Source organism: Oncorhynchus clarkii, chromosome 17 (assembly GCF_045791955.1).
Source record: "Oncorhynchus clarkii lewisi isolate Uvic-CL-2024 chromosome 17, UVic_Ocla_1.0, whole genome shotgun sequence".
NCBI classification, from domain to species: domain Eukaryota; kingdom Metazoa; phylum Chordata; class Actinopteri; order Salmoniformes; family Salmonidae; genus Oncorhynchus; species Oncorhynchus clarkii.
In genome coordinates, this window is record NC_092163.1 from 79,030,676 (window position 1) to 79,056,712 (window position 26,037).

The window sequence follows — 26,037 nt, forward strand, 5'->3', positions numbered from 1 at the left end:
CATTTTTTTATTTTTTAGCCAGCTACTAGTCATTACCTGTAGAGAATAAGGGTTGTTATTTTAGCCAGCTAGTCATTACCTGTAGAGAATAAGGGTTGTTATTTTAGCCAGCTAGTCATTACCTGTAGAGAATAAGGGTTGTTTTTTTTAGTCAGCTACTAGTCATTACCTGTAGAGAATAAGGGTTGTTTTTTTAGTCAGCTAGTCAGTACCTGTAGAGAATAAAGGAAACGGACTGAAAGCTCAAGGCGACAGGCGGTGCAGAGAAACTCCCCTGGAAACAGAGAAGGGTTAGGAGACTCACAACATGAGTATCTCAATAACCTGACAGTAGCAGATCAGCTGTGTCTGTGTGTCTGTGATAAGACCATTTGAAGGCGCGAACGGCTGGGTTCTGCTCACATAGAGATAGTGTCTGAATGTTGTTGTAACGGATGTCGTTTGCTCTCTCTCTCTCCAGTACCTCGCCTCCCTGCTCCTGCACAAGAAGTTTGCTGCTGACTTCATAGCTCATGGAGGAGTGCAGAAACTGCTGGAAATCCCCAGACCCTCCATGGCTGCCACTGGGGTGTCACTGTGTCTCTACTACCTAGCTTATAACCAGGACGCCATGGAGAGGGTAGGAGTCATATACAGTGGCTTGCGAAAGTATCCACCCCCCCTTGGCATTTTTCCTGTTTTGTTGCCTTACTTACAACCTGGAATTAAAATAGTTTTTTTTGTTGGGGGGGGGGGGTTGTATATCATTTGATTTACACAACATGCCTACCACTTTGAAGATGCAAAATGATTATAATATAATTACAATAGAGCCACATTTTGCAGCAATTACAGGTGCAAGTCTCTTGGGGTATGTCTCTATAAGCTTGGCACATCTTTCTACTGGGATTTTTGCCCATTCTTCAAGGCAAAACTGCTCCAGCTCCTTCAAGTCGGATGGGTTCCGCTTGTGTACAGCAATCTTTAAGTCATACCACAGATTCTCAATTGGATTGAGGTCTGGGCTTTGACTAGGCCATTCCAAGACATTTAAATGTTTCCCCTTAAAACACTTGTGTGTTGCTTTAGCAGCTTAGGGTCATTGTCCTGCTGGAAGGTCAAACTCCATCCCAGTCTCAAATCTCTGGAAGACTGAAACAGGTTTCCTTCAATATTTTCCCAGTAAAAAATCCATCATTCCTTCAATTCTGACCAGTTTCCCAGTTCCTGCCTATGGAAAAACATCCCCCGCAGCATGATGGTGCCACCAGCACGCTTCACTGTGGGGATGATGTTCACGGGGTGATGAGAGGGTTTGCGCCAGGCATAGTGTTTTCCTTGATGGCCAAAAAGCTAAATTTTAGTCTCATCTGACCAGAGTACCTTCTTCCATATGTTTGGGGAGTCTCCCACATGCCTTTTGGCGAACACCAAACGTGTTTGTTTATTTTTTTCTTTAAGCAATGGCTTTTTTCTGGCCACTCTTCTGTAAAGCCCAGCTCTGTGGAGTGTACGGCTTAAAGTGGTTCTATGGACAGATACTCCAATCTCCGCTGTGGAGCTTTACAGCTCCTTCAGGGTTATCTTTGGTCTCTTTGTAGCCTCTCTGACTAATGCCCTCATTGCCTGGTCTGTGAGTTTTGGTGGGAGGCCCTCTCTTGACAGGTTTGTTGTGGTGCCATATCCTTTCAATTTTTTAAATAATGGATTTAATGGAGCTCCGTGGGATGTTCAACGTTTCTGATATTTTTTTATAACTCAACCCTGATCTGTACTTCTCCTCAATTTTGTCCCTGACCTGTTTGGAGAGCTCCTTGGTCTTCATGGTGCCGCTTGCTTGGTGGTGCCCCTTGCTAAGTGGTGTTGCAGACTCGGGGGGCCTTTCAGGACAGGTGTAAATATACTTAGATCATGTGACACTTAGATTGCACACAGGTAGACTTAATTTAACTAATTGTGTGACTTCTGAAGGTAATTGGTTGCACCAGATCTTATTTAGGGGCTTCATAGCAAAGGGGGTGAATACAAATGCACACACCACTTTTTTTATTTAATTATTTTGTATATGTCCATTACATGAAATCCAAATAAAAATACATTCAAATTACAGGTTGTAATGAAACTAAATAGGAAAATCACCAAGGGGGATGAATACTTTTGTATTGCACTGTTTACACACACACTTACCCCACACAGTAGCACATCCACATTCAACTACCAAAATGAAACCTCATTGGATGTCTTTTTGTTTGCTGTCACGTGACTTGAAACATATAACTGTGTAGGCGTGTCTGTTACCTGACTGTCTTTTCCTCCTACAGGTGTGTCTGTTACCTGACTGTCTCTCCCTCCTACAGGTGTGTCTGTTACCTGACTGTCTCTTCCTCCTACAGGTGTGTCTGTTACCTGGCTGTCTCTTCCTCCTACAAGTGTGTCTGTTACCTGACTGTATCTTCCTCCTACAGGTGTGTCTGTTACCTGTTACCTGACTGTCTCTTCCTCCTACAGGCGTGTCTGTTACCTGTTACCTGACTGTCTCTTCCTCCTACAGGTGTGTCTGTTACCTGACTGTCTCTTCCTCCTACAGGTGTGTCTGTTACCTGTTACCTGACTGTCTCTTCCTCCTACAGGCGTGTCTGTTACCTGTTACCTGACTGTCTCTTCCTCCTACAGGTGTGTCTGTTACCTGACTGTTTCTTCCTCCTACAGGCGTGTCTGTTACCTGACTGTCTCTCCCTCCTACAGGTGTGTCTGTTACCTGACTGTCTCTTCCTCCTACAGGTGTGTCTGTTACCTGACTGTCTCTTCCTCCTACAGGTGTGTCTGTTACCTGGCTGTCTCTTCCTCCTACAGGTGTCTGTTACCTGACTGTATCTTCCTCCTACAGGTGTGTCTGTTACCTGGCTGTCTCTTCCTCCTACAGGTGTCTGTTACCTGACTGTATCTTCCTCCTACAGGCGTGTCTGTTACCTGACTGTCTCTTCCTCCTACAGGTGTGTCTGTTACCTGGCTGTCTCTTCCTCCTACAAGTGTGTCTGTTACCTGACTGTATCTTCCTCCTACAGGTGTGTCTGTTACCTGTTACCTGACTGTCTCTTCTTCCTACAGTTACCTGACTGTCTCTTCCTCCTACAGGTGTGTCTGTTACCTGACTGTCTCTTCCTCCTACAGGTGTGTCTGTTACCTGTTACCTGACTGTCTCTTCCTCCTACAGGCGTGTCTGTTACCTGTTACCTGACTGTCTCTTCCTCCTACAGGTGTGTCTGTTACCTGACTGTCTCTTCCTCCTACAGGCGTGTCTGTTACCTGACTGTCTCTCCCTCCTACAGGTGTGTCTGTTACCTGACTGTCTCTTCCTCCTACAGGTGTGTCTGTTACCTGACTGTCTCTTCCTCCTACAGGTGTGTCTGTTACCTGGCTGTCTCTTCCTCCTACAGGTGTCTGTTACCTGACTGTATCTTCCTCCTACAGGTGTGTCTGTTACCTGTTACCTGACTGTCTCTTCTTCCTACAGGCGTGTCTGTTACCTGACTGTCTCTTCCTCCTACAGGCGTGTTACCTGTTACCTGACTGTCTCTTCCTCCTACAGGTGTGTCTGTTACCTGACTGTCTCTTCCTCCTACAGGTGTGTCTGTTACCTGTTACCTGACTGTCTCTTCCTCCTACAGGCGTGTCTGTTACCTGACTGTCTCTTCCTCCTACAGGTGTGTCTGTTACCTGTTACCTGACTGTCTCTTCCTCCTACAGGCGTGTCTGTTACCTGACTGTCTCTTCCTCCTACAGGCGTGTCTGTTACCTGACTGTCTGTCCCTCCTACAGGTGTGTCTGTTACCTGGCTGTCTCTTCCTCCTACAGGTGTGTCTGTTACCTGACTGTCTCTTCCTCCTACAGGTGTGTATGCTGCCAGACAGTGTGCTGTCAGACATGGTGGGCTATGCCTTGTGGCTCCTGGAGTGTTCCCACGCGTCGGGATGCTGCCACACCACCATATTCTTCTCCATCTCCTTCTCATTCAGAGCCATACTGCAGCTGTTTGACCACCAGGATGGCCTCAGGAGACTAGTTAACCTGGTGAGTAGGGGTGAGAGACAGGGGAGATTGACTCTGAATGAGAGAATCTTACTGCAGTCATCAGACAGTCAACCTGGCGAGTAGGGTGAGAGACAGGGGAGATTGGCTCTGAATGAGAGAATCTTACTGCAGTCATCAGGACAGTCAACCTGGCGAGTAGGGGGAGAGACGGGGGAGATTAGCTCAATGAGAGAATTTTACTGCAGTCATCAGGACAGTCAACCTGGCGAGTAGAGGGAGAGACGGGGAGATTAGCTCTGAATGAGAGAATCTTACTGCAGTCATCAGGACAGTCAACCTGGCGAGTAGAGGGAGAGACAGGGGAGATTGGCTCTGAATGAGAGAGTAGAGGTCCAGTAGTCCCCCTTGCAGTATTTCCACTGCCTAGCTTCTATGTTGTCCCTCGGCTACTGATTTCAGAAGACAGTTGTGATGCCAGAGGACCTTGAAATTGCTTTCATTTTGTAGCGTCACAGCCCTGAAGGTGCGGTCGCTAAGTTTAATTTGTGAAGAAAACGTTCTCTCGTCAGGACTGTGTTTTTTTTTTTGTCCCCTCTGACCCATGACCCAGTGCTGTGTATCCCCTCACCTCTCTCTCTAGATCAGTACATTAGAGATCCTGAACCCAGAGGACCAGGGGACCATGTTGAGTGACGACCAGGTGTTCTCCAGCCGTCAGACAGCCAAACACACCTGTATGTGCCTGAGAAGGTACTTCGAGGCCCACCTGGCTGTCAAGGTGGAGCAAGTCAAACAGTCCCTCCAGAGAACTGAAGGGGGCGCTCAAGTTCACCCTCAGCCTTACTACAAGGTAGATTCCCTATTTAAGTGATGTCCTGAGGTGAACACACTAACTAACATGCATTTAGATATGATCAAGATATGTTACTTAACTTTTGGATGATAAAGATGTATGTATTGATTTAGTTTAATGATTGATTATGGATAACGAAGACGGATTGATTGATTTCAGTGATTGATTGCTCGATTGTTTTTATAAATTTTTGATTTATTTAACCTTTTATTTAACAAATTCTCATTTACAACTACGACCTGGCCAAGATAAAGCAAAGCAGTGTCGACACAAATAATAACACAGAGTTACACATGGGATAAACAAACGTACAATCAATAACACAATAGAAAAATAAAATTGGTTGATTTTGACTTATTGATGACTTGTTGTGTGTCTGTGTGTCCCCCCCCCCCCCAGTCGTGTTCGTACAGTCATGAGCAGGTGGTGGACATGATGGACTTTCTAATAGACTGTGGACCCACTCAGCTTCACTGGGAACCTGTGGAAGTGTTTCACAAGCTCTCCTGTATTCCCCTCGTGTTACAACTCATCTCTATAGCCTGTGACTGGAGGAGTTACTATGGCAGGTAGGTTACCTGTAGTCTCTCTAATTGACCTGATTTTACTGGAGGAGTTACTATGGCAGGTAGGTTACCTGTAGTCTCTCTAATTGACCTGATTTTACTGGAGGAGTTACTATGGCAGGTAGGTTACCTGTAGTCTCTCTAATTGACCTGATTTTACTGGAGGAGTTACTATGGCAGGTAGGTTACCTGTAGTCTCTCTAATTGACCTGATTTTACTGGAGGAGTTACTATGGCAGGTAGGTTACCTGTAGTCTCTCTAATTGACCTGATTTTACTGGAGGAGTTACTATGGCAGGTAGGTTACCTGTAGTCTCTCTAATTGACCTGATTTTACTGGAGGACTTACTATGGCAGGTAGGTTACCTGTAGTCTCTCTAATTGACCTGATTTTACTGGAGGAGTTACTATGGCAGGTAGGTTACCTGTAGTCTCTCTAATTGACCTGATTTTACTGGAGGAGTTACTATGGCAGGTAGGTTACCTGAAGTCTCTCTATAGCCTGTGACTGGAGGACTTACTATGGCAGGTAGGTTACCTGAAGTCTCTCTATAGCCTGTGACTGGAGGACTTACTATGGCAGGTAGGTTACCTGTAGTCTCTTTAATTGACCTGATTTTACTGGAGGACTTACTATGGCAGGTAGGTTACCTGTAGTCTCTCTAATTGACCTGATTTTACTGGAGGAGTTACTATGGCAGGTAGGTTACCTGTAGTCTCTCTAATTGACCTGATTTTACTGGAGGACTTACTATGGCAGGTAGGTTACCTGTAGTCTCTCTAATTGACCTGATTTTACTGGAGGAGTTACTATGGCAGGTAGGTTACCTGTAGTCTCTCTAATTGACCTGATTTTACTGGAGGAGTTACTATGGCAGGTAGGTTACCTGAAGTCTCTCTATAGCCTGTGACTGGAGGACTTACTATGGCAGGTAGGTTACCTGAAGTCTCTCTATAGCCTGTGACTGGAGGACTTACTATGGCAGGTAGGTTACCTGAAGTCTCTCTATAGCCTGTGACTGGAGGAGTTACTACGGCAGGTAGGTTACCTGAAGTCTCTAATTGACCTGATTTTACTGGAGGAGTTACTATGGCAGGTAGGTTACCTGTAGTCTCTCTAATTGACCTGATTTTACTGGAGGACTTACTATGGCAGGTAGGTTACCTGTAGTCTCTCTAATTGACCTGATTTTACTGGAGGACTTACTATGGCAGGTAGGTTACCTGTAGTCTCTCTAATTGACCTGATTTTACTGGAGGACTTACTATGGCAGGTAGGTTACCTGTAGTCTCTCTAATTGACCTGATTTTACTGGAGGAGTTACTATGGCAGGTAGGTTACCTGTAGTCTCTCTAATTGACCTGATTTTACTGGAGGACTTACTATGGCAGGTAGGTTACCTGTAGTCTCTCTAATTGACCTGATTTTACTGGAGGAGTTACTATGGCAGGTAGGTTACCTGAAGTCTCTCTATAGCCTGTGACTGGAGGACTTACTATGGCAGGTAGGTTACCTGAAGTCTCTCTATAGCCTGTGACTGGAGGACTTACTATGGCAGGTAGGTTACCTGTAGTCTCTCTAATTGACCTGATTTTACTGGAGGACTTACTATGGCAGGTAGGTTACCTGTAGTCTCTCTAATTGACCTGATTTTACTGGAGGAGTTACTATGGCAGGTAGGTTACCTGTAGTCTCTCTAATTGACCTGATTTTACTGGAGGACTTACTATGGCAGGTAGGTTACCTGTAGTCTCTCTAATTGACCTGATTTTACTGGAGGAGTTACTATGGCAGGTAGGTTACCTGTAGTCTCTCTAATTGACCTGATTTTACTGGAGGAGTTACTATGGCAGGTAGGTTACCTGAAGTCTCTCTATAGCCTGTGACTGGAGGACTTACTATGGCAGGTAGGTTACCTGAAGTCTCTCTATAGCCTGTGACTGGAGGAGTTACTACGGCAGGTAGGTTACCTGAAGTCTCTAATTGACCTGATTTTACTGGAGGAGTTACTATGGCAGGTAGGTTACCTGTAGTCTCTCTAATTGACCTGATTTTACTGCAGGAGTTACTATGGCAGGTAGGTTACCTGTAGTCTCTCTAATTGACCTGATTTTACTGGAGGACTTACTATGGCAGGTAGGTTACCTGTAGTCTCTCTAATTGACCTGATTTTACTGGAGGAGTTACTATGGCAGGTAGGTTACCTGTAGTCTCTCTAATTGACCTGATTTTACTGGAGGACTTACTATGGCAGGTAGGTTACCTGTAGTCTCTCTAATTGACCTGATTTTACTGGAGGAGTTACTATGGCAGGTAGGTTACCTGTAGTCTCTCTAATTGACCTGATTTTACTGGAGGAGTTACTATGGCAGGTAGGTTACCTGTAGTCTCTCTAATTGACCTGATTTTACTGGAGGACTTACTATGGCAGGTAGGTTACCTGTAGTCTCTCTAATTGACCTGATTTTACTGGAGGAGTTACTATGGCAGGTAGGTTACCTGAAGTCTCTCTATAGCCTGTGACTGGAGGACTTACTATGGCAGGTAGGTTACCTGAAGTCTCTCCTGTGATAGCCTGTGACTGGAGGACTTACTATGGCAGGTAGGTTACTGTCTCTCTATAGCCTGTGACTGGAGGAGTTACTACGGCAGGTAGGTTACCTGAAGTCTCTAATTGACCTGATTTTACTGGAGGAGTTACTATGGCAGGTAGGTTACCTGTAGTCTCTCTAATTGACCTGATTTTACTGGAGGACTTACTATGGCAGGTAGGTTACCTGTAGTCTCTCTAATTGACCTGATTTTACTGGAGGACTTACTATGGCAGGTAGGTTACCTGTAGTCTCTCTAATTGACCTGATTTTACTGGAGGACTTACTATGGCAGGTAGGTTACCTGTAGTCTCTCTAATTGACCTGATTTTACTGGAGGAGTTACTATGGCAGGTAGGTTACCTGTAGTCTCTCTAATTGACCTGATTTTACTGGAGGACTTACTATGGCAGGTAGGTTACCTGTAGTCTCTCTAATTGACCTGATTTTACTGGAGGAGTTACTATGGCAGGTAGGTTACCTGTAGTCTCTCTAATTGACCTGATTTTACTGGAGGAGTTACTATGGCAGGTAGGTTACCTGAAGTCTCTCTATAGCCTGTGACTGGAGGACTTACTATGGCAGGTAGGTTACCTGAAGTCTCTCTATAGCCTGTGACTGGAGGACTTACTATGGCAGGTAGGTTACCTGTAGTCTCTCTAATTGACCTGATTTTACTGGAGGACTTACTATGGCAGGTAGGTTACCTGTAGTCTCTCTAATTGACCTGATTTTACTGGAGGAGTTACTATGGCAGGTAGGTTACCTGTAGTCTCTCTAATTGACCTGATTTTACTGGAGGACTTACTATGGCAGGTAGGTTACCTGTAGTCTCTCTAATTGACCTGATTTTACTGGAGGAGTTACTATGGCAGGTAGGTTACCTGTAGTCTCTCTAATTGACCTGATTTTACTGGAGGAGTTACTATGGCAGGTAGGTTACCTGAAGTCTCTCTATAGCCTGTGACTGGAGGACTTACTATGGCAGGTAGGTTACCTGAAGTCTCTCTATAGCCTGTGACTGGAGGACTTACTATGGCAGGTAGGTTACCTGAAGTCTCTCTATAGCCTGTGACTGGAGGAGTTACTACGGCAGGTAGGTTACCTGAAGTCTCTAATTGACCTGATTTTACTGGAGGAGTTACTATGGCAGGTAGGTTACCTGTAGTCTCTCTAATTGACCTGATTTTACTGGAGGACTTACTATGGCAGGTAGGTTACCTGTAGTCTCTCTAATTGACCTGATTTTACTGGAGGACTTACTATGGCAGGTAGGTTACCTGTAGTCTCTCTAATTGACCTGATTTTACTGGAGGACTTACTATGGCAGGTAGGTTACCTGTAGTCTCTCTAATTGACCTGATTTTACTGGAGGAGTTACTATGGCAGGTAGGTTACCTGTAGTCTCTCTAATTGACCTGATTTTACTGGAGGACTTACTATGGCAGGTAGGTTACCTGTAGTCTCTCTAATTGACCTGATTTTACTGGAGGAGTTACTATGGCAGGTAGGTTACCTGTAGTCTCTCTAATTGACCTGATTTTACTGGAGGACTTACTATGGCAGGTAGGTTACCTGTAGTCTCTCTAATTGACCTGATTTTACTGGAGGAGTTACTATGGCAGGTAGGTTACCTGTAGTCTCTCTAATTGACCTGATTTTACTGGAGGACTTACTATGGCAGGTAGGTTACCTGAAGTCTCTCTAATTGACCTGATTTTACTGGAGGACTTACTATGGCAGGTAGGTTACCTGTAGTCTCTCTAATTGACCTGATTTTACTGGAGGACTTACTATGGCAGGTAGGTTACCTGTAGTCTCTCTAATTGACCTGATTTTACTGGAGGAGTTACTATGGCAGGTAGGTTACCTGTAGTCTCTCTAATTGACCTGATTTTACTGGAGGACTTACTATGGCAGGTAGGTTACCTGTAGTCTCTCTAATTGACCTGATTTTACTGGAGGAGTTACTATGGCAGGTAGGTTACCTGTAGTCTCTCTAATTGACCTGATTTTACTGGAGGAGTTACTATGGCAGGTAGGTTACCTGTAGTCTCTCTAATTGACCTGATTTTACTGGAGGACTTACTATGGCAGGTAGGTTACCTGTAGTCTCTCTAATTGACCTGATTTTACTGGAGGAGTTACTATGGCAGGTAGGTTACCTGTAGTCTCTCTAATTGACCTGATTTTACTGGAGGACTTACTATGGCAGGTAGGTTACCTGAAGTCTCTCTAATTGACCTGATTTTACTGGAGGACTTACTATGGCAGGTAGGTTACCTGTAGTCTCTGTAATTGACCTGATTTTACTGGAGGACTTACTATGGCAGGTAGGTTACCTGTAGTCTCTCTAATTGACCTGATTTTACTGGAGGAGTTACTATGGCAGGTAGGTTACCTGTAGTCTCTCTAATTGACCTGATTTTAACACCTGCACGTTCTTCTGATGAAGACTTCACACATCTCTTTGTTCTTCAGCCAGTTTCTCGCTGTCGTTTTGTTGTCATGACAACATGTACACGTTGGATAATACCTATACACACATTGTGATTTTAAAAAGTGTTTTTTTTCCTCCAAGGTCTAGAAGGCAGTTACAGTTATATCTATAGTGAGCTAAGATAAAAGTCCTGCTCAGTCTCCTCCTCCCCTTGTCAATAAGACTGCTGTACCCCCATAGAGATAATACTGTCTTACTTACTGTTCTGTCTACCAGGTCTGATACGGTGCGTTTCGCCCTGGACATCCTGGCTATGCTGACTGTAGTACCTAAAGTTCAACTGCTGCTAGCTGAGACTGTAGACGTGCTGGATGAAGGAGGATCCACCGTCTGCACTGTCGGTATGTCTCTCTAGATTCTCTCTATCTATACTGCTAGGTCAGTCTCTCTAGATTCTATATATCTATACTGCTAGGTCAGTCTCTAGATTCTCTATACTACTATGTCAGTCTCTCTAGATTCTCTATATCTATACTGCTAGGTCAGTCTCTCTAGATTCTCTATATCTACACTACTAGGTCAGTCTCTCTAGATTCTCTATCTATACTACTATGTCAGTCTCTCTAGATTCTCTATCTATACTACTATGTCAGTCTCTAGATTCTCTATATCTATACTGCTAGGTCAGTCTCTCTAGATTCTATATATCTATACTACTAGGTCAGTCTCTCTAGATTCTATATATCTATACTACTAGGTCAGTCTCTCTAGATTCTATATATCTATACTACTAGATCAGTTTCTCTAGATTCTCTCTATCTATACTACTCGGTCAGTCTCTCTAGATTCTCTCTATCTATACTACTATGTCAGTCTCTCTAGATTCTCTATATCTATACTACTATGTCAGTCTCTCTAGATTCTCTATATCTATGCTGCTAGGTCAGTCTCTCTAGATTATCTATATACTACTCGGTCAGTCTCTAGATGCTCTATCTACACTACTAGGTCAGTCTCTCTAGATTCTCTATCTATACTACTATGTCAGTCTCTAGATTCTCTATATCTATACTGCTAGGTCAGTCTCTCTAGATTCTATATATCTATACTACTAGGTCAGTCTCTCTAGATTCTCTCTATCTATACTACCAGGTCAGTCTCTCTAGATTCTCTCTATCTATACTACCAGGTCAGTCTCTCTAGATTATCTCTATACTACCAGGTCAGTCTCTCTAGATTCTCTCTATCTATACTACTAGGTCAGTCTCTCTAGATTCTCTCTATCTATACTAGTAGGTCAGTCTCTCTAGAGCAGTGATCACCAACTGGTCGGTGTCCAAGGCGTTTCTAGTCGATCACCAAACATTCCTATTTGTTTTATTAGTTTCTTGCTGCTGGCGGCAGGCCTCGTGCCAGGATGGAAGTGTTCCCTTTTTTGAACCATTTCACGTTTTGAAATCTTGCAGTATCCAACTTAGCTGTACATTCGAGGCTTTTAAATTATTATTATTTTTTTTACAGTCCATGACTCAACGAATACAGCAGAGTTCTTTATTCTGTCTATAATACTAGACCAGTCGCTCTATTTTCTCTATATCTATATTACTAGACCAGTCGCTCTATATTCTCTCTATATAATACTAGACCAGTCGTTCTATATTCTCCGCCTATATTTCTAGACCAGTCGCTCTTAATTCTCAGTCTATAATACTAGACCAGTCGCTCTATATTCTCTATCTAGAATACTAGACCAGTCCCTCTATTACTAGACCAGTCGCTCTATATTCTCTGTCTATATTACTAGACCAGTCGCTCTATATTCTCCGTCTATAATACTAGACCAGTCGCTCTATATTCTCTGTCTATATTACTAGACCAGTCGCTCTATATTCTCCGTCTATAATACTAGACCAGTCGCTCTATATTCTCTGTCTATATTACTAGACCAGTCGCTCTATATTCTCTATATCTATGCTGCTAGATCAGTTTCTCTATATCTATGCTGCTAGATCAGTTGCTCTATATTCTCTATATCTATGCTGCTAGATCAGTTGCTCTATATTTTCTATATCTATACTGCTAGATCAGTCTCTTTTCTGTACATGTTTTATACAATCTGATCTATTTCTTAAACCTGTGACTGGACTATAATTTTGTTCTCAGTACTATGTTAGACAAGAAAGTTACCTTTCACTGTGTTCCTCCTGCAGGAATGAGTATAATCCTGGGGGTGGCGGAGGGAGAGGTGTTTGTCAACGATGCAGAGATCCAGAAGTCAGCGCTCCAGGTGGTCACCAACTGTGTGTGTGCCCCCGACCAGACCCTCACTTCCATGGGCAGCTTTCTGCATCACCCCCCACAGGAGAGTGTGCTCACCAAGATGTGGAACGTTGTCCAGGCCAACAACGGCATTAAGGTAGGGGGCTTGTGACTCGTGTCCTCTGTGTAGGTGTATGTATGCGTGTGTCTCGGAGGAACGGGGTGTAAAATATATCTTATTTCTCTGTTACTTACCGTAGTAAAGAAGGGCTTCTCGTTGATCCTCAAACATTTTTGAAATAATTTTTTTTTTGTTTTCTTCTGTAACTAAACTGTTCTTCCAGGTCCTCCTTGGTTTACTGTCGGTCAAGATGCCCATCACGGACGCAGATCTGATTCGAGCGTTGGCTTGCAAGGCTCTGGTTGGTCTGTCTCGCTCCAGGTCTGTCAGCCAGATCATCTCCAAGCTGCCTCTATTCTCCTCCTCACACATCCAGCAGCTGATGAAGGAACCTGTGCTGCAGGACAAACGCTCCCAACACGTTCGCTTCTGTCGTTACTCTGCCGAGCTCATAGAGAGGGTGTCGGGTAAATCAAATCACCAAAAAAACACCTTCAAAACAGACAAACTTTTTATTTGCGTAGCCAGTTTCATACAAGGTAGCAATACGATACGGAAAACCATAAATCTGAGATTGTAAAATGTTAGTTCGGGACGATGCCACGAAGCACAATTTAACTTCTTTAGGAAAACAGCCCTATTGTTGGAAACCAACCATTATTTATTATTTTATTATTTTAGCCAGAGTCACATGTATTTATTTTCCGAGCTACAAGCACACAATGTTTTACATACAGCAGGTTTTTAAAGGACCAAATTAGTTTGGTCTGTGTGTTTATTTATTTATTTTTTGCCGTGGGAAAAATATTACGATACTGATGTTGTCCCGCCTCTGATAAAAAATGAACGGTAGTATAAACAACTAGGACAAAAGGATCTTTCTTTTCATAATGTGTCTGTTTTCCTCAGGTAAACCCTTGTTGATAGGGACAGATGTGTCTTTGGCCCGGCTCCAGAGGGCAAACGTTGTGGCCCAATCACGTATCTCCTTTCCTGAGAAGGAGTTGTTGCTGCTCATCAGGAACCACCTGGTGGCTAAAGGACTCCAGGATACCGCCTCAGCCCTCACCAAGGAGGCTAATCTCCCCTGCGGCCCGCTCTCCCTCTCCATCCCCCTCTCCTCCTCCCCCTCGCTCTACCAGGCAGTCTCTGTGGCTCCTCCCCCTGTCTCTTCATCCGCTGTATTACCCAGAACCCCAAGGGGCATGGTCAACGGAGGAGTGGTAGTGGCTGCTCGCCTCACTGCGGTGACCCAATCGTCTTCGTCTTCCTCGGTCCAGACGCCACGTCCCTCCTCCTCCTTCCCTCCTTGTACCCCTCACGGCCCACCTCCCCATGGTTCGCCCCAGATCGGGCGTATCCTGTTCACGCGGGAGCGCTCCTCGGTCCTCTGTAGCCCTGGGACTGGACTTGGTGGCAGCAGTGGGAAACGGTCCTCCAGTGTGCTGAGACAGAAGTCAGACCACGGAGCTTTTAGCCAGAGTCCTGCCATGAAGAAACAGCTGGACAGACACCTGCCTTCCCCGCCTGCCCTGGACAGCATCATCACGGAGTACCTCAGGGAGCAGCACGCCAGGTTTGAACACTTTTTGTTGTTGTTTGTTTAACGTTTATGTTGTCATCACCAGAATTCAGAAAATATTCAGACCCCTTGACTTTTTACACATTTTGTTACGTAACAGCCTTATTCTATATTATTATTATATATATTCATAAAGCGAAAACAAGTTTTTACATACATTTGCAAATTAAATAAAAAAAACAGAAATACCTTATCTACATATTTATTACATAAAGGGTATTCAGACCCTTCGCTATGAGACTCGAAATTCAGCTCAGATGCATCCTGTTTCCATTGATCATCCTTGATGTTTCTACAACTTGATTGTAGCCTAGCTGTGGTGAATGGATTGGACATGATTTGGAAAGGTACACACCTGTCTATATAAGGTCCCACAGTTGACAGTGCATGTCAGAGTAAAAATCAAGCCATGAGGTCGAAGGAATTGTCCGTAGAGCTCGGAGACAGGATTGTGTCGAGGCACAGATCTGGGGAAGCGTACAACAACATTTCTGCAGCATTGAAGGTCCCCAAGAACACAGTGGACTCCATCATTCTTAAATGGAAGAAGTTTGGAATCACCAAGACTCTTCCTAGAGCTGGCTGACCGGCCAAACTGAGCAATCTGGGGAGAAGGGCCTTGGTCAGGGAGGTGACCAAGAACCTGATGGTCACTCTAACAGTTCCTCTGTGGAGATGGGAGAACCTTCCAGAAGGACAACCATCTCTGCAGCTCTCCACCAATCAGGCTTTTATGGTAGAGTGGCCAAATGGAAGCCACTCCTCAGTAAAAGGCACATGACAGCCGGCTTGATATTTGCCAAAAGGCACCTAAAGGACTCTCAGACCATAAGAAACAAGATTCTCTGGTCTGATGAAACCAAGGTTGAACTCTTTGGCTTGAATGCCGAAGCATCACATCTGGAGGAAACCTGGCACCATCCCTACGGTGAAGCGTGGTGGTGGCAGCATCATGCTGTGGGGATGTTTTTCAGCAGCAGGAACTGGGAGACTAGTCAGGATCGAGGGAAAGATGAACAGAGAAAAGTACAGAGAGGTCATTGATGAAAATCTGCTCCAGAGCGCTCAGTACCTCCTACTGGAGCGAAGGTTCACCTTCCAACAGGACAACGACCCTAAGCACACAGCCAAGACAACGTAGGAGTCTCTGAATGTCCTTAAGTGGCCCGGCCGGAGCCCGGACTTGAACCCTATCGAACATCTCTGGAGAGACCTGAAAATAGCTCTGCAGCGACGCTCCCCATCCAACTTGACCGAGCTTGAGAGAATCTGCAGAGAAGAATGGGAGAAACTCCCCAAATTCAGGTGTGGCAAGCTTGTAGCGTCATACCCAAGAAGACTCAAGGCTGTAATCACCACCGAAGGTGCTTCAACAAAGTTGAATACTTATATAAATGGGATATTTCAGTTTTGTATTTTTTTTATGAATTTTCAATGGTTTTACTTTGTTGTTATTATGTGTAGATGAACTGTGTGTATATTTTGTATTTAACCTTTTATTTATACAGGTTTTTTCTCATTGAGATAACATCTCTTTTCCAAGAGAGACCTGGTCCAATAGCAGCAGGGAGAACAATGTTTTCAGACAAAACAACTTACAAACACAACATTAAACAAAACTATAAACACACAATTACACTCTTCTATGCTATATACATCGATCAAGTGTTTAAACTCCACCAACTAAACTAGATCATCACATTTTAAAATGTTCAGGAGAGATTTCCAGGACCACGGAGCTGAGTAACTAAAACTATTTCTACCATGACCTGTTGTAATTTTGGTTCTGTTAGAAGCAAATCAGAATGGTAATTGATATTTATTTACTGACCTGATTAACAAAGAACAGAGATAAAATGGCATTTTACCCAGTATGGTCTTATAAATCAGTGTATACCAGTGTTTAAGCCTACGCAAGGTCCATGACGACCAGCCAACAGCGCTGCAGAGATCACAATGATGTGTTAGACGTTTCTGATTTGTAATGAACCTGAGGGCTGCATGATACACTGAATCAAGTGCTCTCAGGGTCGTGGCTGAGGCCTGCATATATATAACATCACTACAATCTAAAACCGACAGTAATGTACATCGTACCAGCTCCTTCCTGGCCTCAAAAGAACAACAAGCCTTATGCCGGTAATAAAATCCTATTCTCAGCTTGAGCTTCCTTATCCAGTTCTCTACATGCACAGTGAAGTGATGTTACATACATGCAGGCCTCAGCCACTACCCTGAAGCTCAGCTCATCATCAACCCACACACCAACATATTTGTACACTTTGACTTGCTCTATAGTATGTCCAGCCAATGTAGCAATGACATGATCTCCCTCTCTCTCCTCCCACCCCCCTCTCTCTCTCCCCACTTCTCTCTCTCTCCTCCCACCCCCCTCTCTCTCTCCCCACCTCTCTCTCTCTCCCCACCTCTCTCTCTCTCCCCACCTCTCTCTCTCTCCCCACCTCTCTCTCTCCCTCCACCCCCCTCTCTCTCTCTCCTCCCACCCCCCTCTCTCTCTCCCCACCTCTCTCTCTCTCTCCCCCCACCCCTCTCTCTCCCCCCCCATGTGACATGATTTGTAACATGCCTGGCATTTGAAAATACCACGCTTATTGACTCATTTCTGCTGTATTTTTGTACATTTATTTCAGGTGTAGGAACCCGGTGACTACCTGCCCCCCCTTCTCCCTGTTCACACCCCACCAGTGCCCAGAGCCCAAGCAGAGATGCCAGGCCCCGACTAACTTCACCTCCAGACTGACCAGCAGGGTGCTGTATCCTAAACATGGAGGGGTGGACGGAGGTTGTCTGGACAGACACCTCATCTTCAGCAGGTAGGTTTCACCTCAGAATGGCCCCCGGCATTTACATCCAGGCCCCCGGCCCGCATTTACATCCAGGCCCCCGGCCCGCATTTACATCCAGGCCCCCGGCCCGCATTTACATCCAGGCCCCGGCCCGCATTTACATCCAGGCCCCCTGGATGGGGGGGGGTTCATGTCAATAGTCTGACGTGGCTACCTTCCTTTCCTCACCTCCTTCAAAGGAGGAGAAGAAAACACGTTAAAACTACAGAGATGAAACCTCTGGCCGTGTCCAAATACCAAACTAAACAGTAGACATACTAACAAAAAAGTATAGTATGTGAAATGTAGAACATTTAGATTGTTTTAAATGCCAGGATGTCATATATCATTCAGGCTTTTCATCAAAGTACAGTTCAGTTCATACTATTGAAGAAGATGTTTTTTTCCAGACCCACGTCTTTGACAACAGCTGATAATCAGCTGAGGGGGGGGGGACTCGCTGTACCAAAAAATGAATGTGTCCCTGGAATCAACGCAGTTACACATGAAATGATTTGTTCTCCGCAGGAGGAGACTAGTATGCTGATATTTGTTACTTACTGTGTTGGTTTTTATTAAACCGTACATTCTAGGTATTAGTAGCCTAGTGGTTAGAGTGTAGAGGTGGCAGGGTAGCCTAGTGGTTAGAGTGTAGAGGAGGTAGGTAGCCTAGTGGTTAGAGTGTAGAGGCAGGTAGCCTAGTGATTAGAGTGTAGAGGTGGCAGGGAGCCTAGTGGTTAGAGTGTAGAGGAGGCAGGTAGCCTAGTGGTTAGAGTGTAGAGGAGGCAGGTAGTCTAGTGGTTAGAGTGTAGAGGCAGGTAGCCTAGTGATTAGAGTGTAGAGGTGGCAGGGAGCCTAGTGGTTAGAGTGTAGAGGAGGCAGGTAGCCTAGTGATTAGAGTGTAGAGGCAGGTAGCCTAGTGATTAGAGTGTAGAGGCAGGTAGCCTAGTGATTAGAGTGTAGAGGCGGCAGGTAGCCTAGTGGTTAGAGTGTAGAGGTGGCAGGTAGCCTAGTGGTTAGAGTGTAGAGGTGGCAGGTAGCCTAGTGGTTAGAGCGTAGAGGAGGCAGGTAGCCTAGTGGTTAGAGTGTAGAGGTGGCAGGGTAGTCTAGTGGTTAGAGTGTAGAGGTGGCAGGGTAGTCTAGTGGTTAGAGTGTAGAGGTGGCAGGTAGCCTAGTGGTTAGAGTGTAGAGGTGGCAGGGTAGTCTAGTGGTTAGAGTGTAGAGGTGGCAGGTAGCCTAGTGGTTAGAGTGTAGAGGTGGCAGGGTAGTCTAGTGGTTAGAGTGTAGAGGTGGCAGGGTAGTCTAGTGGTTAGAGTGTAGAGGTGGCAGGGTAGTCTAGTGGTTAGAGTGTAGAGGTGGCAGGGTAGCCTAGTGGTTAGAGTGTAGAGGTGGCAGGTAGCCTAGTGGTTAGAGTGTAGAGGTGGCAGGTAGCCTAGTGGTTAGAGTGTAGAGGTGGCAGGTAGCCTAGTGGTTAGAGTGTAGAGGTGGCAGGTAGCCTAGTGGTTAGAGTGTAGAGGTGGCAGGTAGCCTAGTGGTTAGAGTGTAGAGGTGGCAGGTAGCCTAGTGGTTAGAGTGTAGAGGTGGCAGGTAGCCTAGTGGTTAGAGTGTAGAGGTGGCAGGTAGCCTAGTGGTTAGAGTGTAGAGGTGGCAGGTAGCCTAGTGGTTAGAGTGTAGAGGTGGCAGGTAGCCTAGTGGTTAGAGTGTAGAGGAGGCAGGTAGCCTAGTGGTTAGAGTGTAGAGGCAGCAGGTAGCCTAGTGGTTAGAGTGTAGAGGCGGCAGGTAGCCTAGTGGTTAGAGTGTAGAGGAGGCAGGTAGCCTAGTGGTTAGAGTGTAGAGGCAGCAGGTAGCCTAGTGGTTAGAGTGTAGAGGCGGCAGGTAGCCTAGTGGTTAGAGTGTAGAGGAGGCAGGTAGCCTAGTGGTTAGAGTGTAGAGGTGGCAGGTAGCCTAGTGGTTAGAGTGTAGAGGAGGCAGGTAGCCTAGTGGTTAGAGTGTAGAGGTGGCAGGTAGCCTAGTGGTTAGAGTGTAGAGGAGGCAGGTAGCCTAGTGGTTAGAGTGTAGAGGTGGCAGGTAGCCTAGTGGTTAGAGTGTAGAGGAGGCAGGTAGCCTAGTGGTTAGAGTGTAGAGGTGGCAGGTAGCCTAGTGGTTAGAGTGTAGAGGCAGCAGGTAGCCTAGTGGTTAGAGTGTAGAGGCGGCAGGTAGTCTAGTGGTTAGAGTGTAGAGGTGGCAGGTAGTCTAGTGGTTAGAGTGTAGAGGTGGCAGGTAGTCTAGTGGTTAGAGTGTAGAGGTGGCAGGTAGCCTAGTGGTTAGAGTGTAGAGGTGGCAGGTAGTCTAGTGGTTAGAGTGTAGAGGAGGCAGGGTAGTCTAGTGGTTAGAGTGTAGAGGAGGCAGGGTAGTCTAGTGGTTAGAGTGTAGAGGTGGCAGGGTAGCCTAGTGGTTAGAGTGTAGAGGAGGTAGGGTAGCCTAGTGGTTAGAGTGTAGAGGAGGTAGGGTAGCCTAGTGGTTAGAGTGTAGAGGAGGTAGGTAGCCTAGTGGTTAGAGTGTAGAGGAGGTAGGGTAGCCTAGTGGTTAGAGTGTAGAGGCGGCAGGTAGCCTAGTGGTTAGAGTGTAGAGGAGGTAGGTAGCCTAGTGGTTAGAGTGTAGAGGAGGTAGGGTAGCCTAGTGGTTAGAGTGTAGAGGAGGCAGGTAGCCTAGTGGTTAGAGTGTAGAGGCGGCAGGGTAGCCTTGTGGTTAGAGTGTAGAGGAGGCAGGTAGCCTAGTGGTTAGAGTGTAGAGGTGGCAGGGTAGCCTAGTGGTTAGAGTGTAGAGGTGGCAGGGTAGCCTAGTGGTTAGAGTGTAGAGGAGGTAGGTAGCCTAGTGGTTAGAGTGTAGAGGAGGCAGGTAGCCTAGTGGTTAGAGTGTAGAGGTGGCAGGTAGCCTAGTGGTTAGAGTGTAGAGGAGGCAGGTAGCCTAGTGGTTAGAGTGTAGAGGTGGCAGGTAGCCTAGTGGTTAGAGTGTAGAGGAGGCAGGTAGCCTAGTGGTTAGAGTGTAGAGGCGGCAGGGTAGCCTAGTGGTTAGAGTGTAGAGGTGGCAGGTAGCCTAGTGGTTAGAGTGTAGAGGGGGCAGGTAGTCTAGTGGTTAGAGTGTAGAGGAGGCAGGTAGCCTAGTGGTTAGAGTGTAGAGGAGGCAGGTAGCCTAGTGGTTAGAGTGTAGAGGCAGCAGGGAGCCTAGTGGTTAGAGTGTAGAGGCAGCAGGGAGCCTAGTGGTTAGAGTGTAGAGGTGGCAGGGAGCCTAGTGGTTAGAGTGTAGAGGTGGCAGGTAGCCTAGTGGTTAGAGTGTAGAGGAGGCAGGTAGCCTAGTGGTTAGAGTGTAGAGGAGGCAGGGTAGCCTAGTGGTTAGAGTGTAGAGGTGGCAGGGTAGCCTAGTGGTTAGAGTGTAGAGGAGGCAGGTAGCCTAGTGGTTAGAGTGTAGAGGTGGCAGGGAGCCTAGTGGTTAGAGTGTAGAGGTGGCAGGGTAGCCTAGTGGCTAGAGCGTAGAGGAGGCAGGTTAGCCTAGTGGTTAGTGTAGAGGTGGCAGGTAGCCTAGTGGTTAGAGTGTAGAGGAGGCAGGTAGCCTAGTGGTTAGAGTGTAGAGGCAGCAGGTAGCCTAGTGGTTAGAGTGTAGAGGCAGCAGGGAGCCTAGTGGTTAGAGTGTAGAGGCAGCAGGGAGCCTAGTGGTTAGAGTGTAGAGGTGGCAGGGAGCCTAGTGGTTAGAGTGTAGAGGTGGCAGGTAGCCTAGTGGTTAGAGTGTAGAGGAGGCAGGTAGCCTAGTGGTTAGAGTGTAGAGGAGGCAGGGTAGCCTAGTGGTTAGAGTGTAGAGGTGGCAGGGAGCCTAGTGGTTAGAGTGTAGAGGTGGCAGGGTAGCCTAGTGGCTAGAGCGTAGAGGAGGCAGGTTAGCCTAGTGGTTAGTGTAGAGGTGGCAGGTAGCCTAGTGGTTAGAGTGTAGAGGAGGCAGGTAGCCTAGTGGTTAGAGTGTAGAGGCAGCAGGTAGCCTAGTGGTTAGAGTGTAGAGGCAGCAGGGAGCCTAGTGGTTAGAGTGTAGAGGCAGCAGGGAGCCTAGTGGTTAGAGTGTAGAGGTGGCAGGGAGCCTAGTGGTTAGAGTGTAGAGGTGGCAGGGAGCCTAGTGGTTAGAGTGTAGAGGTGGCAGGGAGCCTAGTGGTTAGAGTGTAGAGGTGGCAGGGAGCCTAGTGGTTAGAGTGTAGAGGCGGCAGGTAGCCTAGTGGTTAGAGTGTAGAGGCAGCAGGTAGCCTAGTGGTTAGAGTGTAGAGGTGGCAGGTAGCCTAGTGGTTAGAGTGTAGAGGCAGCAGGGAGCCTAGTGGTTAGAGTGTAGAGGTGGCAGGGAGCCTAGTGGTTAGAGTGTAGAGGTGGCAGGTAGCCTAGTGGTTAGAGTGTAGAGGTGGCAGGTAGCCTAGTGGTTAGAGTGTAGAGGAGGCAGGTAGCCTAGTGGTTAGAGTGTAGAGGAGGCAGGGTAGCCTAGTGGTTAGAGTGTAGAGGTGGCAGGGTAGCCTAGTGGTTAGAGTGTAGAGGAGGCAGGTAGCCTAGTGGTTAGAGTGTAGAGGTGGCAGGGAGCCTAGTGGCTAGAGCGTAGAGGAGGCAGGGTAGCCTAGTGGTTAGTGTAGAGGTGGCAGGTAGCCTAGTGGTTAGAGTGTAGAGGAGGCAGGTAACCTAGTGGTTAGAGTGTAGAGGCGACAGGGTAGCCTAGTGGTTAGAGCGTTGGACTGGTAACCGAAAGGTTTGCAAGATCGAAGCCCCGAGCTGACAAGGTGAAAATCTGTCGTTCTGCTCCCTGAACAAGGCAGTTAAACCACTGTTCTTAGGCCGTCATTGAAAATAAGAATTTGTTCTTAACTGACTTGCCTAGTTAAATAAAAGTGCATATGTTTTCAATTATTGCACAGTATGCAGTTAAGTAAGTAGTCTGCAAGCCAGATTTTGGACAGTGACTGTCGATCTGTTAAGTACCCTCCTTTCCTTTCTCTTTCTGTAGCGAGTTGTTCCTCTCCTCGGTCTCTCTCCCTCTCCATCTCTTTACCTAACCCCTTCATGATGTCTCTCCCTCTCCATCTCTTTAACTAACCCCTTCATGATGTCTCTCCCTCTCCATCTCTTTAACTAACCCCTTCATGATGTCTCTCCCTCTCCATCTCTTTAACTAACCCCTTCATGATGTCTCTCCCTCTCCATCTCTTTAACTAACCCCTTCATGATGTCTCTCTCCCTCTCCATCTCTTTAACTAACCCCTTCATGATGTCTCTCCCTCTCCATCTCTTTAACTAACCCCTTCATGATGTCTCTCTCCCTCTCCATCTCTTTAACTAACCCCTTCATGATGTCTCTCTCCCTCTCCATCTCTTTAACTAACCCCTTCATGATGTCTCTCTCCATCTCTTTAACTAACCCCTTCATGATGTCTCTCCCTCTCCATCTCTTTAACTAACCCCTTCATGATGTCTCTCCCTCTCCATCTCTTTAACTAACCCCTTCATGATGTCTCTCTCCATCTCTTTAACTAACCCCTTCATGATGTCTCTCCATCTCTTTAGCTAACCCCTTCATGATGTCTCTCTCTCCATCTCTTTAACTAACCCCTTCATGATGTCTCTCTCCATCTCTTTAACTAACCCCTTCATGATGTCTCTCTCCCTCTCCATCTCTTTAGCTAACCCCTTCATGATGTCTCTCTCCATCTCTTTAACTAACCCCTTCATGATGTCTCTCTCCCTCTCCATCTCTTTAGCTAACCCCTTCATGATGTCTCTCTCCATCTCTTTAACTAACCCCTTCATGATGTCTCTCTCTCTCTCCATCTCTTTAACTAACCCCTTCATGATGTCTCTCTCTCTCTCCATCTCTTTAACTAACCCCTTCATGATGTCTCTCTCCCTCTCCATCTCTTTAGCTAACCCCTTCATGATGTCTCTCTCCATCTCTTTAACTAACCCCTTCATGATGTCTCTCCATCTCTTTAGCTAACCCCTTCATGATGTCTCTCCATCTCTTTAACTAACCCCTTCATGATGTCTCTCCCTCTCCATCTCTTTAACTAACCCCTTCATGATGTCTCTCTCTCCATCTCTTTAACTAACCCCTTCATGATGTCTCTCTCCATCTCTTTAACTAACCCCTTCATGATGTCTCTCTCTCTCCATCTCTTTAACTAACCCCTTCATGATGTCTCTCTCTCCATCTCTTTAACTAACCCCGTCATGATGTCTCTCCATCTCTTTAACTAACCCCTTCATGATGTCTCTCTCTCCATCTCTTTAACTAACCCCTTCATGATGTCTCTCCCTCTCCATCTCTTTAACTAACCCCTTCATGATGTCTCCATCTCTTTAACTAACCCCTTCATGATGTCTCTCCATCTCTTTAGCTAACCCCTTCATGATGTCTCTCCATCTCTTTAACTAACCCCTTCATGATGTCTCTCCATCTCTTTAGCTAACCCCTTCATGATGTCTCTCCATCTCTTTAACTATCCCCTTCATGATGTCTCTCTCCATCTCTTTAACTAACCCCTTCATGATGTCTCTCTCCATCTCTTTAACTAACCCCTTCATGATGTCTCTCCCTCTCCATCTCTTTAACTAACCCCTTCATGATGTCTCCATCTCTTTAACTAACCCCTTCATGATGTCTCTCCATCTCTTTAGCTAACCCCTTCATGATGTCTCTCCATCTCTTTAGCTAACCCCTTCATGATGTCTCTCTCCATCTCTTTAGCTAACCCCTTCATGATGTCTCTCTCCATCTCTTTAACTAACCCCTTCATGATGTCTCTCTCCATCTCTTTAACTAACCCCTTCATGATGTCTCTCTCTCCATCTCTTTAACTAACCCCTTCATGAAGTCTCTCCCTCTCCATCTCTTTATCTAACCCCTTCATGATGTCTCTCTCTCTCTCCATCTCTTTAACTAACCCCTTCATGATGTCTCTCTCTCTCTCTCTCCATCTCTTTAACTAACCCCTTCATGTCTCTCCATCTCTTTAGCTAACCCCTTCATGTCTCTCCATCTCTTTAACTAACCCCTTCATGATGTCTCTCCCCCCCAGGTTCCGGCCCATCTCAGTGTTCAGGGAGGCTGAGGAGGATGACAGTGGTTTCACCTGCTGTGCCTTCTCAGCCCGCGAGCGTTTCCTGATGCTGGGGACGTGTACAGGACACCTGAAGCTCTATAACGTGTTCAGCGGTCAGGAGGAGGCTAGCTACAGCTGTCATACTTCAGCCATCACTCACCTGGAGCCCTCACGGGTATGTAGATTGTTGGATGATCAGAGTGGTCAGGAGGAGGATGGCTACGGCCATCACTCACCTGGAATCATCACGTCTCATTAGTAATAATCATACTACTACTGCATCTAAAAAATATAGCTGCAAGCACCCATGCCCGGGTTTAAGATTTGGCCCCACGGCGCCACCATCAGGATGACTTGGACACACCACCCTTGGATGATATCTTGTGTACTACTTACCACATTTGCCAAATATCAGAACTCAAAATCAAACCTGTCATGTCATATGCTTTTGATGTTTGCTGCAGAGGGACGATAGAGAGACATGAGAAAATATTTTAAAATATGTTGGAGAACAAGCTATGAAGGAAAAATACTGTCGTTTTGGTACAGCCAACTAGCGCAAAAATTATATTGTGATATTGTCAAAACGATACTTCGGATATATCCTAAAAAAAAATAATATCTATGTAACTTAATAGATTTTTTTTTTTTCTCTCTCTCACTAATGTTGACTACTTTAAAACGTATTCTACTCAAGTACTGCTTGACCAAGGAGTAGCGGTTTTAAGTGTTTTTAACAAAATTCAAAATTGTGGAAAATCCATGTCGGACTTATGGGTCCTTGAAGCAATTTTTTTTCTTGTGAGGGACGTATGTACTGAACTACAGGACTCGTATAAGAGGTGAGGGACGTATGTACTGAACTTCAGGACTCGTATAAGAGGTGAGGGACGTATGTACTGAACTACAGGACTCGTATAAGAGGCGAGGGACGTATGTACTGAACTTCAGGACTCGTATAAGAGGTGAGGGACGTATGTACTGAACTACAGGACTCGTATAAGAGGTGAGGGACGTATGTACTGAACTTCAGGACTCGTATAAGAGGTGAGGGACGTATGTACTGAACTTCAGGACTCGTATAAGAGGTGAGGGACGTATGTACTGAACTTCAGGACTCGTATAAGAGGTGAGGGACGTATGTACTGAACTTCAGGACTCGTATAAGAGGTGAGGGACGTATGTACTGAACTTCAGGACTCGTATAAGAGGTGAGGGACGTATGTACTGAACTTCAGGACTCGTATAAGAGGTGAGGGACGTATGTACTGAACTACAGGACTCGTATAAGAGGTGAGGGACGTATGTACTGAACTTCAGGACTCGTATAAGAGGTGAGGGACGTATGTACTGAACTACAGGACTCGTATAAGAGGTGAGGGACGTATGTACTGAACTACAGGACTCGTATAAGAGGTGAGGGACGTATGTACTGAACTTCAGGACTCGTATAAGAGGTGAGGGACGTATGTACTGAACTTCAGGACTCGTATAAGAGGTGAGGGACGTATGTACTGAACTTCAGGACTCGTATAAGAGGTGAGGGACGTATGTACTGAACTTCAGGACTCGTATAAGAGGTGAGGGACGTATGTACTGAACTACAGGACTCGTATAAGAGGTGAGGGACGTATGTACTGAACTTCAGGACTCGTATAAGAGGTGAGGGACGTA

General features: G+C 45.9%; 1 protein-coding gene across 2 annotated transcripts in view; it reads left to right on the top strand.

The window, feature by feature from the left end:
* LOC139371455 (DDB1- and CUL4-associated factor 1-like) overlaps positions 1-26,037 on the top strand; it is a 49,896-nt gene that overhangs the window by 6,384 nt on the left and 17,475 nt on the right. For both annotated transcript variants that reach the window (XM_071111878.1, XM_071111879.1), the window contains exons 9-18: positions 461-619; positions 3,871-4,050; positions 4,652-4,861; positions 5,264-5,433; positions 10,739-10,863; positions 12,673-12,878; positions 13,066-13,309; positions 13,752-14,418; positions 17,076-17,258; positions 24,340-24,538. In XM_071111878.1, coding sequence (XP_070967979.1) covers positions 461-619; positions 3,871-4,050; positions 4,652-4,861; positions 5,264-5,433; positions 10,739-10,863; positions 12,673-12,878; positions 13,066-13,309; positions 13,752-14,418; positions 17,076-17,258; positions 24,340-24,538 — 2,343 coding nt within the window. The remainder of the gene's footprint in view (positions 1-460; positions 620-3,870; positions 4,051-4,651; positions 4,862-5,263; positions 5,434-10,738; positions 10,864-12,672; positions 12,879-13,065; positions 13,310-13,751; positions 14,419-17,075; positions 17,259-24,339; positions 24,539-26,037) is intronic.